At 39.9% G+C, this 14,698-nt stretch overlaps 1 protein-coding gene across 8 annotated transcripts in view; it reads right to left on the reverse strand.

Annotated features, from left to right (window-relative positions):
* PICALM (phosphatidylinositol binding clathrin assembly protein) overlaps window positions 1-11,237 on the reverse strand; it is a 100,653-nt gene extending 89,416 nt beyond the window's left edge. For 3 of the 8 annotated variants that reach the window (XM_055320335.1, XM_055320333.1, XM_055320334.1), the window contains exon 1: window positions 10,790-11,237. In XM_055320335.1, the coding sequence (XP_055176310.1) occupies window positions 10,790-10,919 (130 nt within the window). In that variant the 5' untranslated portion in view covers window positions 10,920-11,237. The remainder of the gene's footprint in view (window positions 1-10,789) is intronic. The other 5 variants (XM_055320339.1, XM_055320337.1, XM_055320338.1 and 2 more) reach the window with 3 other exon arrangements.
* Between the last annotated feature and the right edge of the window lie 3,461 nt (window positions 11,238-14,698).

Below are 14,698 nucleotides of genomic sequence, written 5' to 3' on the forward strand. Positions count from 1 at the left end.
TGAAAGCACATTAGAAACCCCCCCATGAAAATTTCATTCCTCCTTTATTCTTTCAGCATCGTTTTACTGCACACTTGCTATATGCTGTTTGTAGCACAGTAGACACTTAAGGGCTCTTTGAAAAAATTCTAATTATAAAAGCTATAAAAAATTACAACATAGTGCTTACAGGAAAGTACAAGGCTCTTTGGAAATGTACACACTATTTTATGGGGACAAAAGTACTGCTTATTGATACGCAACTAAGTATTATCTCTCCACACATTTAAAAGATTATATGAGAACCTAAAAAACAAAATAAAATAAAATAGTGTATCGCATTAGATTAAGTGACCTATCCAGTTGAAAAAAGTTTGACTCAAATATTTTCATTTATCAATGAACTATGTAACTTAGTACCAACAAGGAAATCTTTTTTTCTCCCTCACTAATGTCTATATTCGTATTACACAGGGCCATAGTAGGGTTATACCATATGACAACTTTAAAAGAAGGCAAGAAGAATCCTTAATTTTCCTTAATATCACCTTGCCCTCAAACCATATACAAAAATTAATTCAAAATTGGGACGCCTGGAGTGGCTCAGTGGTTGAGCATCTGCCTTCAGCTCAGAGCATGATCCCTGGGGTCGAGGGATCCAGTCCCTGTGGGGATCAGGCTCTCTGTGGGGGTCTGCTTCTCCCTCTGCCTGTGTATCTCATGAATAAATAAACTCTTAAAAAAATTAATTCAAAATTGATCAAACCTAAAAATAAGAGCTAAAAACTGTAAAACTCTTTAAGAGTAGTTTAGGTATAAATCTGATTAACTGTATATCAGCCAAAGGTTTTTTAGTTATTATACCAAAAGCACAAACTAAAAAACAAAAATTGCAACTTCAAAATTAAAAATGTTTGTGCATCAAAGGGCAACACCAAAAACAGTGGAAAGACAAACAACAGGATGGGGAAGGAAAAAGATCTGCAAATTATATGAAGATCAAGCATCCAGAAAATGTAAAGAACTCTTCTAGTATTGAAATATATAAAGAATCAAATTTAAAAATGAACAAAGGACCTGAACAGACATTTTTTTCAAAGATATACAAAGGTCAATAAGCACATAAAAAGATGTTCAACATCATTAGTCATTAGAGAAACACAAACCAAAATCACAAATTATCACTTAACACCCATTTATAGAATGGGTACAATATAAATTTTTTTGATTTTTAAAAGTAACAAGTGCTGGGATCCCTGGGTGGCGCAGCGGTTTGGCGCCTGCCTTTGGCCCAGGGCGCGATCCTGGAGACCCAGGATCGAATCCCACGTCGGGCTCCCGGTGCATGGAGCCTGCTTCTCCCTCTGCCTGTGTTTCTGCCTCTCTCTCTCTCTCTCTGTGACTATCATAAATAAATAAAAATTAAAAAAATATATATATATAAAAAAAAAAGTAACAAGTGCTGGAAAAATGTAGAAAAACTGAAACATTTATACACTGGTGTTGGGAATGTAAATGGTGCAGTGGCTGTGGGAAAATCTGGTCATTTCGCACAAAGTTTAATATTTCTGTATGATCCAGTAATTATTCTCCTAGGTATATACTCAAAACTAAAAACATGTTCACACAAGCACTCATATAGGAATGTTCTTAAATGAGTTTTAAGAGGTAACCAACCCAAATATCCATCAATGGACATTGATAATGGAATGGATAAACAGAATGTGGCATATCCACCCAAGGGAATATTATTAGGTTATGAGAAAGAATCAAGTACTGTTATATGCTACAACATAAACCTTGAAAACATTAAGCTGGGACGCCTGGGTGGCTCAGCAGTTGAGCATCTGCCTTTGGCCCAGGGCGTGATCCTGGAGTTCCGGGATTGAGTCCCACATTGGGCTCCCTGCATTGGAGCCTGCTTCTCCCTCTGCCTGCGTCTCTGCCTATCTCTCTGTGTCTCTCATAAAGAAATAAAATCTTAAAAAAAAAAAAAAAATTAAGCTAAGTGAAAGATATCATACATAAAAGGCCACATATGCATGATTCCATTAACATGAAATGTCCAGAAGAGGAAAATCCATAAAAGTAAATTAATGGTTATCAGAGAATGAACGTAGGGAAAATAGAAGTGATTGCTAAATTTGATTTCTTTTGGGGCCAATGGAAAATATTCTAGAATTAGATAGCGGTGATGGTTGCATACAGCACTATACAGATACTAAAACCCACTGAATTGTATACTTTAATGAATTTTATGTTGTGTGAATTATCTCTATGTAAAAATGTTAAAAAAAAACCACTTTGCTTCATAACCCTTTCTCACATTAGATTTGGATTAAATAATATTTCAAATTACTCAATATCCTGCATGAATCAGATTCCTGCAAACTGTTTCAAGTATGTTAAAAAAGTCTGCTGGGGCGCCTGGGTGGCTCAGCTGGTTAGGCATCCACCCAACTCTTGGTTTTGGCTCAGGTCATGATCTCATGATTGTGAAATACCCGGAGTCTATTTGAGATTCTTTCCCCTCCCTCTCTCTCCTCTTCTGCTCCTCTCCCTGCCCATGCGCTCATGAACACACATGCCCACCTGTGTCACTCTCTCATAAATAAGTTAAGTAAGTAAGTAAGTAAATAAATAAATAAATAAATAAAATCTTTTAGAAGGGGGAGGGGTATGCCAATCCTCTGTGAATGATGTGAATACCATCTTGCTACTTAGTTTTTGGTATATACTTGAATTACAGTAAGACTTTCACACGTTAACTGTATTCAAAATATGGTATATTTATGTTTCTTAAGCATCCACAAGATAGCTATTATAACATGTAATATTTTTAACTTCACATATACACACCACAACCGTTGTTCAGAGTTTACAGTCACATGAAGAGATCTATAACCAATAGAAACATGTTCATTAAGTATAAATATGAAGTCACTTGTACAATATGTCTACAATCTTTAGTGAGAAAAGGAATTTGGAAAGCAATGCTAGCTGCTTCGACCACCAACTAGAAGTGTCCCTGAGTAAAATTAGAGCCCCTAAGGATGCTTTCAAATAGTAAGTTTATCACTGTAAGTATCAGCACCATTTTGGAAATTACTGCTAGAATTCCAAATGTTCAAACGTTCAGTAATCCCCACTAGACCCTAGACCCACTAGACTTCTCGAGATTTAGTGATCCTACTATCACAATCATCACTACTAACACCTGCCTCCTATTCCATAAAGCTTCATTTTAAAACAATCATTTCTTTCCTTTTGCCTTTTGACATTATTAAGTGTACTTTATCCTTCCTTACATCTAAAATGAATCTGCCATACAGTTAGTACTCTCGAGGGCACCTGCACACAGACTACAATGTGATTACCACCTCCTAGAGTTGTTCAAGGAAGCAACTCTGAAAAAACATTTCAAATCTATATCTGGTCCCCTCCTTAATTCTTAAAGTTAATTTCTACTTTTAAGAACATATCCTCAAAAACATGTCTCAATACAGTTTTCAAACTGAGCAATGCTACCCCCAGTTTTTTTTTCTGGGACACTGTTTTGAAAACATTACCTACTATTTCAACAAAACTAGCCCTTTTAATGCTAGGTTCCATGAAACACATAGCCATTTGTTACATTTTTTATCAGTGCTACATTTTTATATTTATATTTATAAATATATTTTATATTTTTACATTTAATTTTGAAACCAGGTAATTGCCATTCAGGCCACTAAGAAAATCACCATAAAATTTTTAATTAGGGCAGCCCAGGTAGCTCAGCTGTTTAGCGCCGCCTTCAGCCAAGGGCCTAATCCTGGAGACTCGGGATCGAGTCCCACGTCGGGTTCCCTGCATGAAGTCTGCTTCTCCCTCTACCTGTGTCTCTGCCTCTCCCTCTCTCTCTGTGTGTGTGTGTCTCTCATGAATAAATGAATAAAATATTTAAAAAAATTTTTTTTAATTAAACGCTTATTGGAATAGATCTCTATACTGTGTCCCATAGTTGTTCATGTAACAGTCTGAGCTGTGAAGGGAGATTAGGTGTAATCATCCAATATTTACTGAACGCCCACAGAGTTCCTGATTAGGTACTTTGAGATGAGATATAAAACAGTACAGAAAGGTACAGTTCCTATTCTACAGAGAAAACACAGGTGAACCCAAAACATATATAAAAGCATGATACTAACTACAGTGTAACAAAATTATAAATTTTAAAGGGTGAAGACAAGGTTGGAGAGACAGGATCAGGGGAAGTTGTTCAGTAATGTCTTTAGGAAAGAGGCTACTTTAACTGTGAGCCTTAAGGAAAGCAAGTTTTTAAAAGGTTTAAAAGGAGGGAGGTATCTGTTTTGACACAGAAAAAACTATTTTGTGTCCAAAGAATGGTATGTGCAGTTACTAAAAGTTTGAGAGTCAAGAACTTATTTTGGCACAACAGGTTAACTGAAGTGCTTGGCTGAAAAGAAATCGCTTAGATGTTAAAAAAAAAAAAAAAAAAAAAAAACGAGGAAAAATGGATCGAGTCCCAATTAATGATGAACTTTTATTAAGGCCTTTTAGGAAAAGAATTAGGTATTATTGTTGGATTGTTTTTGCTTCCAGCGGTCTCCTTTCCAAGTCACACCGCACTTTCCTTCCAATCTACTTAGCAGTATGTCATAAATTATGCCACATCTCTTGCTCAAAGTCCTCCAAAGGTTGGGTCACTATTAACTACCAAATTACTCCGAGTTTAAAGGATCTCTTAAATCTACTTCCTGAGTATCCTTTTCTCCTGATACACACTCTTCCTTAGTGTTCCATTTTCCAGTCTCAGAACTTTTCCAATCTTAAAAACTGGAAATGCCCAATGAGATTCTATTTATGTGGGTTTTCTCAATCAATATTTACTATATTAGGAATTAAAACAGAATTTTAAATACATCTACTAATTCTTTTTAAAATAACAAATCTCATTCCATGTTAATAACTTCCATGAAAAATAACTATTTTCCAAAACTAAAATTTAGAATAGGATAGGAATATTGTTTTTACCTTTTTACAAAACTTTTTACTATCTGGCTTAAGAAAAAACTGTTGGATTAATCGTATCTGTTACTACAGTCAATCTTGCTGCAATATCATACCTCTCATAGCCCCCAGAAAATTCTACTGTACATTAGTGAAAGAAGAAAAATGAAAAAGGCAAATAATGTCTTAGTATAGGAATATAGTTTTGACCGCACAAATAAGCTGAAAGAGTCTTGGGAACTTCCAGAAGTGCCAGAACCACACTTTTAAGAACCACTGCCATGAATAAATGAATATGGCATTATGTAAAATGTCACACTGAGATGAAAACACAAACCTGATGCTAGACTTCTTGGGTTCAAATCCCAGTTCTCCTCTTTCTGGTTATGACTAAAATTACTGAACTTCTCAGCACCTTAGCTTCTTCAGTAAAACAGTGATAATAAAACCTTTCTCACAAAGTTGTTGGAAGGAATAAAGTTTAAAGTTAATAAATGTAAAGTGTTTAGTACAGTGAGTGCCTAGCACAAAACAAAAACAAATAAATAATAGTTAAATAAATATAAAATCAAACAATGCATAAATACAAAGAATATGTGTTGCCGTACTGCCACTACGTTCCAGTATAACTTAAAAAATCCTTAATACTGTATTCCGATAACCTAGCCAATTACAACTCTGAACATATCAATACAACAGTTAGGTTCATCAGAATTCCCTTTAAAGAGTATCATTAGGAAAATCGGACTACCTGGAAATGTTTCTCCATTAACCATATACACAATGAACATGTAAAATTCTAAAAGGTCAAGTCCAAAAATTTCAATTCTCTAGAGAAATGTATAAAGCAGTTTAACAGGGAACATACTGAGACAGAACACAAAGTAACGGAAATGCCACTTCAGCCACCAAAAGAACAGGAAGAGCAAATACTAAGACTGTACTTTGAAAATCTAACCCTATTTCTTCTTGGTAGGGCTCTAACGTCTTGCCAAGAAGCCTTTAAGTTTATTTTTCTTACTTCTTTGATTTTAAAGGGGAAATCATGAAACTAAGCAGTTTGGAAATAAAACAGAAGAGAAGCACTTTTATGTGCATCATGGTAAACTTTTACATCAAATATTCTAAATGATAATCAGGGTCAAAATAAACAGTTTTATTAAAAATAATGCAATTCCGATGATTAAAATAGGTATTTTAACTATTAATGTACTTTTAACACATCTAATTGAATATTTCAAATAAGTGTTTCACAAATCAAATAAGGGGAAAAAAATCCTAGTCACCTCTAATGAAGTGTTACTTATCTCCCACTCTAAATTAAATCTGAAAACACCTCTAAAAATATATTCAGATATATAAAATATAGGGTAAACATAAAAAGCTTTGCTATAAGTATTTTAAAAAAAGATGCCTAGAGTCCAACATTATTTTTAAAAATAACAAGTCCACTAGTGAAGCCTAAGTACTTTTCAAAGGTATTTTAAGAATTCATTTGCTAATTACAAGTAAGGCAGCTACCAAAATGGTTATATATCAAGTTCTCTTCTGAGTTTCTCTTTTAAAATGCATACGATTCAGAGGTATAACTATATATCAAGGAGGAAAAACCTCCATTTGTGTCATTCTACTACATACCTAAGGCATTTGACATACTTGACTCCACTACCATTTTCCGTATTCCAGAACTATTAAAGACTAAATAGTAAGAGACAGAATAGGTTAAATAATGAAAAGTGAAAATATAAATCATATGGTTAACTTTTATGACAAAGAATAGCAACTCCATACATTAACCACAAAGCAACTGCCTCTTTAAAACAAGATCCATTTGGAAAGCCTCTTATTACTTTATTTCTAAACAAGACACACCTTAGGGCAGATTTCCCACTTAGTATCTTCCTCACATGCATCTTCTTGCAAATCCGATCCCAGTTACTAGATACCCTCCCAATAATACACAAACAAAGCACCCACTGGATGTCACAAATCAAAATATTTGATTAAAAAGGTAATTACTTCAGGTACTTTTTGATATTTTACATACATTTTCAATGGTTATACAACCACTAATCCAAAATACCTTCTACATATTCAATACATGCAAATTATTACTTAAAAAAAATGGTTTCCACAATTAAATTAGGCAAGGTAAAGATCCAGTATACAACAGGCAAATCCCCACTATAGCTACACAGAGATACACTTAAAATCAGTGCTTAATAAGAGCAAGATCTTGATTTGTTGTCAAGACCTTAAGGCAGATGATAGATGGAATGAAGTGTCCCTGGAAATTAACCGGGGAAAAAAACAGAGATAAAAAAGTGAAACCATTATTGCCATTAATATAAATATTATATTTCAGTGCAGCATGTAAATGCCCAAGGACAGTAAATTAAACAAGCATAGGAAAAAGAAAATTAAGCATTCATATAAAAAAAACAAGATAAGACTAAAGGTTATGAAGTCAGATAATAATGGTTTTTGAATTAAGAATTTATAAATTTAAAAAATTGTGTCTGGGGCACCTGGGTAGCTCAGTTAAGCTCCAGACTCTTGATTTCTTCTCAGGTCATGGTCTCAGAGTCTTAGGATTGAGCCCCACACTGGGCTCAGTGCTGGGGGTGGAACCTGCTTAAGATTCTCTCTTCTCCAACCCCTCTCTTTAAAAAATTAATAGAAAGTAAAAATTGTGTTTTGTTTATACTTTATTACGGATGTTTGAAGCATTCTATATCCTCTTTAAATGGAGTTAGAAACTACTTCCTAGGCATATGGCTTGCCTCTCCCACAGTCAAAAGGGAAGATTAAATTAGATCATGGTTAGTCCCCAGCAAACTGAAGTCCTTCCATTTAAGGTTTGCTATTCTTCTACTTTGATTATGACCATTAGAGGCCTGAAACTAAACGGCAGATTGTATTTATTTTTACATATGTTTCAAGTTGGACAACTCTTCATAGTAGGGACCCTAGTTAACACTATTATCTATAGACATCTATAAGCAAAGCAAAAGATCTTTCTTAAACAAGTATACAATGTAGTATAAATTAAACTATAATTCATAGATTATAATAATCACTTCCTAATACGGAAAGACCTTGGCGAAATACATAGAAACCACCTCCACAGTGTAAAGGCCTATAGGGAAAAGAACAGTCCTAAGCATATTTTTGTTAGATAGTATTTTAAAAATGAAATTGCTTTCACTAAGTTCAACTAAGGCAAAAGTTACTCAAGATATTAGAAGGTGCAAAAGAACTAACGCTAGGAAGAAAAATGCCTAAAAAAGAATTATCTCTACATTAAAGCCTGAAGTTCACGGTGTCAAGACACAGAACTGTCTGTGAAAGCCTTTTTAATTTTCTGGAAGCATATTAAAGTGTGTGGGGGAGGGAAGGTGTTCAGAAAAACCACTCATTGGCCAGGCTTAGTATAAAGTTACATCATTACTGAAAACTTGCTATATGGGCATTTAAAACAATATGGGGGAAAAGAGTATTTTAAAACCTCACTGAAAGGAACTCCAGTAGTGGCAACTTACATGGTTTTAAAGAAAAAAAAAAAATCACACATTATCAGGAATATTCAAGTTCTGAAGTGGAAGTTTATAAACACAACAGTGGTAGAGAACTACAAACATGAGTTTACCCTCCAAACCTAATCCCAACTGGCATGTACAGTAGCTGCTATTACATGAGAAAAAGGCTAGCACTAATAAAACCACAAGAAAATATCACTCTCCTAACCCTATTTAACCTATTTTCTACCCTTCTTGACATGTGTTAAAATGACTACTGCTACATTTAAAATACTGCAAAAACCTTTATAAAAACTTATAAAAGCCATACACTTTTAAAAACTGTATCATTTTCAAGTGAGCAGAGAGGAAACTAGTTCTTACAGTAACAAGTAGTTTCTTCACCTACCCCCAACACCAAAAAAGAAAAATAAAAAACAACTAACAAAAACTGACAGTCTCAGGGCAAACCATAAGATCAGTTACAGCAAGCCAAGTAGTCACTTGAAAGGAAGTAAACTATAAAGCTGTCTACTCCAAATATCAGATAATCAAAAAATCACATTTGGCTTCACAATTCATTTTAAAGAAGTTTCCATTTACAAAAGTGTCATCATTTAAATATATTCCACATTTTCTAAACAGTCAAGGACTGACAGTTAAAAAGTAGCCTGTATGATCAGCGCATTAGAGAAAAACCAAGCAGTAAGGATTTTTTTTTTCCCACTTTCCCACAGAGAAGGAACAAGTCACAATGAATAATGGGTTTGTCTGTAGCAATAACTTGTTCTAACAGAACTTCATGAGCAAAGTATCTTGAAAGAATTCACATTTTGTACATTTTTTTTTTTTTAAATGCAGACCTTACGGCCAAAGTCCAAAATGAGAAATCAAAACAGGACTCCTGTCAGTGAATTCCCTTTCAGGACATGCTCACTCTTGCTTCAAACACTAAAGCACAGTTAACTTTGATGTAGAATAAAATCCAGGCTAGTGTGTCCAGTTAACATTTTAAAAAGGAATTTATTATTGTGCCTATTTCCCTGTTTTTTTCCTGAAAAGTTTTAGGTTACTCCACTGAGTCAAAGCTTGAGTAACCATCCACCGAGCTTTGTACCTCGAGGTAAAGAAAAGAAAAATGAGGATATTACAAGTGGCTTCCAGGTTTGGAAAAAGTTGGGAGGAGTCAGCTATGGTAATCGTATGTAAGTTAGTGAATGGAGTAATATTATGCCGGTTAAGAGAAAATGGTCCCCAAAAAAGCAGTCTGAACTCGAGCATCGTCAATCACCTTTTTAGCATTTTTAAAGAGAACGTATGTTATCTGTAGGTTTGATGTTAATCCATCTTGAATTCCAATAACCTACACTTCATCCTAAACCTTCTAAACTCAAACCGCCAGGGTTAACAGTTCCCGAAAATGATACCACTATCAGCCAATCCTTCTGCAGATTCCCATTAGAAAAAGAAACACGGGGGGCGGAGGGGGGGGGGCTGACATTCACAACTACCTAAAAAGCGTGAAAATAGAATAATCAAAATCCACCAGAGGCGATTGAACGCTCCCCACAAAGCGCTCCCAACACCCAAACGGAAAACCTTTACTTTCACTGTCACAAAGAAAGTAATTTGGGATAAAAGTCCTATTGAATAGGATACATCTGACATAAAAGGAGACGAAGCGACCTAACTGAACCTACGGATGCAAAGAAATGTCAACCCCAAAATGCGAGAGGCCAGAAGAGGCCAGAGGAGAGCTAAGGAAGTGGGAATCACTTGAGCGCAGGCCGCCCCCAGGACTGCGGAGAAGCAGGGGGGACCCAGGTCCGCGGAACCGGGCGTTTACGGAACGCGAAGGCTAACGGGGAAACAATGGGGGCGGAGAGGCCGGGAGCGAGCGGAGACGTGGAGGAGAGGGCGACGAGGGAGCGCGGGCCCGGGCACCGCAGAGCCGGCGGCTGCACAGGCAGAGGCGGCAGCGCGGAGAGAAGCTGGGTGGAGAGGAGGCAAGTCGGCCGGGGTGACGGGGCTCCGCGGCGCCCCGGGCGGGAGAGCCAGGGTCCCCCAGGCACCTGGGCGGGGAGTGGCTTATCCGGGAACGGAGGCCGTGAAGGCAGGTGTGATGGAAGCAAGAAAGAATACACCTCGGGGCGGCACAGGACCCGCCGCGCCAGGCGAGGCGCAGGCAAGGGAGAGGCGGCACACGGGGGTAAGAAAACGCAAGGAAAGAACGCGGGCGGCGGGGTCGCGGGCCGCGGGCCGCGGGCGGCTTCACTCACAGTCCAGGTGCTTTTTCTTGGGCCCCATGATCTCGTGGGTCGTGGCCTTGCATACTGTCTTGGAGACGGCGGAGCCGGTGACACTGTGCTGGGCGGCGGTGATTCGGTCCGTCAGGCTCTGGCCGGACATCTCTGCGGCTCCTCCGCCACCCCTCCCGCTCGGCAGCCGGCGGGGACAGGGACCCCCAAGCGCCGGAGGACCCCCACCCCCCACCGCACCCCCTACCCCCACCGGCTCCTTCTCCGCCTGCCGGCCTGGGGCGGGGCTCAGGGCCGCGCGCTGCCACCCAGCCCAGAAGGAACCGGCTCGTGTCACCCGCGGGGTCAGGCACGGTGTCGGGCACTCCCCTGCCCCCGCCTCAGCTCAGCCCACCCCTTCCCTGGTCAGCTGGAGCCCGGCAGGGCAGGAGGGACAGGCAGCTGCAGGAAAATGGCGGCGCCAGGCTCCTCCTCGGAGCTTTCCGGGCTGTCCCGGGTCACGTGACTCGGGCGCCGCCCCTCCGCCTCCTTCTCCCGCCCCTTTTCCCTTCCCTTTCCTCTTCGACGCCCGCCCTCCCTCGCTCTGCGAGGGAAGAGCGGGGCGGCGCCCGCGCGTTACGTGATGGAACCCGCCCGGCGGGCGCAACAGGAGGCCCGCCCCGGGGCAGCGCGCGGCCGGCCGCGTCACGTGACGCTCGCTGCCAACAGGTCGCCCGAGGCGGGCCGCGGGGGTCACAGAGGGCAGGTGGGGCGGGGGAGGGGCGGGAGGGGCGCGGCGGGCCGGGAGCTGGCCGGGGGGGGGGGGGGGGGGGCGCGGGGGCGGGGCGGCCGCCTCGGCCGCGGCTCCCCTCTCCCGCCCCGAGGGTCTCCTGGCGCCGGTGGTTGAAACCAACTGCCTGACAAAGAGGAGGTGCGGCTGCCTTCGCAGCCCCGCCTGGGCCAGGGTCGGGCAAGGGCTCCGGATCCCGGGACTTCAGTGGCCGAGGCAAGATTTTGCCGAGGGACTCCCCCAAAGCCGTCCGCCTGGTTTTAAGGAAAAGGAAGACGCTTCATTCGGCCCGTTTCCTGAGCCTGCCAGCAGGCCTCTCCCTACCGTGGAATTGTTGCCGCTCTCCCTGCTTCCTTACTCCAGAAGGGATGGGGCTCCCCCCGCCCCATTTTCTTGAAAGGCTTGGAAATGTCACCCGTTTCTGTTTATTTCTCCTCTGAAGACTCAGACACGTTGCTGCCGGACTAAATTTAGAGACTCACCGGCCTGTATGCCTTCTGTAGGGTGTCAAATAGGACAGGAAACACATAACTTCCCTGGAATTTGAAAAGGGAAGTAGTAGGATGATGTCAACAAATTAGCTTGACCCTACAAGGCTGAGTGCCTTCGTGACTTAGGTCCAGACCATAGAAGGAAGTGAGAGGGCTGGCAAATGGAGAAGTCCCATTCAAAGAAGTGAGACATCACTACCTGCCATCACCCCCTGCTTTAGTCTTTCTTCCCTTTGGCCTTTTTTTCTCTTGGGGAAACCGGGTTTTCAGAGGAGACACGGACACTGACCTGTAGACATTTTAGAGAAATGAACTGTCCTGTGAATCTGTTCCATGAGATCCATATCTTTAGCAGAGCCTTTTAAAATGTCATTAGGGCCACATTTATCTCAAGTTTAGGGATAAATTTTAAAATCTCCATGAATGCTAAATTACCGTGGTAGTCCTACGTAATCTTGCTAGTTTCAAATGAAATGCTAACATACTCCAAAAGTCTGTGTACACCATCTGCCAGCCAAATCCAAAATTCGTGCTTCAATCTGGTGACTCTCAGAAGATGCAAAGCTAATAGTTAACATTTTATGTATCATATCACAGGTTTTGTGGTCTTCTCCCATTCCCTTCCCCCACTTTTTTCACTATGGCTGGTGAAATTCTGCAGCACCATGCTTTGCCAAGAACATACAGTCTTAAACTAGCGGCTTCATCTTTGTCAAGCCAGTCCCAAATTTCACAAAACGGCAATGACTTCCTTCAGTGCATCTGCAACCCATCTGCAGTGTGGTGCTGCCCCATGTCCATCCAGCAGTACAGTTACCCAATCCTCAAGACATGTTGTCCATCATCCTTGCTACCTTTCTGTGGGTTCCACTGAGTGAATTACCAGGTCACCGGAGCCTCTATACTAATAAACCCCTGCTGAAGTCAGTCAACATGAGCATGGCATTTAGCTGTCAATAGCTAAATATTTCAACCTTAGGAAAAATGTAGACATTGTTCCTAATTACACAGCAGGAAACTCGTCTTTTTTGCACTACTATGAATGATATTATAGGCTAATATTTCACTGTTACCTTTACCAAAGAGGTTCTTACAAACCACCTTTATTCAAATTGTGGTCATATTCACTTTAGTATTAAACTAGCTTCTGTTAGGAATATCACTGTACTTTCAAGGATGCATTTTACAAGTTTCTAATTAAGTAAATAATCAGTGATCACCGTAGAAATTTATGTACAATGGTGAACTGAAAGATATGAAGAAATTTAGAAGATAGTGGGGAATTATTCTAAGGATACGAGTTACTGACCTGCCTGTCCTGTCTCATATACTTCAAGTTTTCTCTGTGTTCTGCTTTCCTTGGTATGTTCAAGAAATATCTTTACTTGTCCCACAGATACTTCAAGCTCACTATAGCCAAAAATGACTTTTCTTATCCTTGCGCATTCCATATCCTTAATCCATAACGGACCTTCTTTTTTTTGTTCCTTATTCCAGGAAGGCCTTACCACCTGCCCAGAAGTCCAAATCGGAAAACCGTGACTCATTTTTGGCTCTCCTTCTCTCTTACTTCTCTTACTTCGTCTAATCTAGTTATATCCTTCAAGCCTATTTTCTTTCTAATGCCACTTGTATTGCCTTAGTTCCAGCCTTTATGATTTATGATCTCTTCCCCATGTAGATTTTCCTAATAACTTCTTAGCTGATTTCTCTGTCATACCTCAACTCTCCAGCCAAATCTTTCTGAACCCAAAATGTGTTTATATTTTCTTTGCATTAAAACCCTTCAGTAACACCCCAAGCACTACTCTAGAGGATAAAATTTAGGACTCTCAGCTTAGCATACAAAGCCTAACATGATCTAGAGTCTACCTAACTATAGTTTGTTGAGCCTTATCTCTCTCCAATCTTCTGTGTGCACTCCAGCCATTGTCACAGTACTGGGTATGCCATGCTGTTTCACACTCCCATAAGTAGTCCGTGGTTTCCTACTGTTACTTATATAGTATCTTACACATCTTCCAATTAATTATTTTTGTAATTGTTTTATTGTGCTAGCATGAGGCACAGAGATATCTTCTTGCTAATATTGTGGCTGATCCATAGAAGACATACACTAGAATGCTAATTGAATGAATGAATGAATGAATGAATATACTTTGAAGTCACTCATTTGGAAACACTACTCCAGACCTCTCACTTGATAAAACCTGCCCCCTTTTTCACACTTAGAGCGTGTCCATTCCATAATTATCCATCTGGAAGATCATTTTTATTTCAGAATTTTATTAATTGATTCACAAAAATATATGTATTGAATACCCAGACTCTTTCACCTAAAATTTGAAGCAACTACCAATGCAGATTACATTTATTCAACAAATTCTCTTGCCTACATACTATATGCTAGGTATTGCTAGATGCTAAGATATAATAATGTGTGAGACAAATGTGGTCTCTGTTCTTAGAGTCTTCGAATATTTTAAATGGTTGGGATGCCTGGGTGGCTCAGGGGTTGAGCACCTGCCTTTGGCCCAGGGCATGATCCTGGAGACCTGGGTTTGAGTCCCACATTAGGCTCCCTGCATGGAGCCTGCTTCTCTCTCTGCCTATGTCTTTGCCTCTCTCTCTCTCTCTCTGTGTCTCTCATGAATAAATAAAATCTTTAAA

The sequence above is a fragment of the Nyctereutes procyonoides genome, unplaced genomic scaffold (assembly GCF_905146905.1).
Source record: "Nyctereutes procyonoides isolate TBG_1078 unplaced genomic scaffold, NYPRO_anot_genome, whole genome shotgun sequence".
Lineage (NCBI taxonomy): Eukaryota > Metazoa > Chordata > Mammalia > Carnivora > Canidae > Nyctereutes > Nyctereutes procyonoides.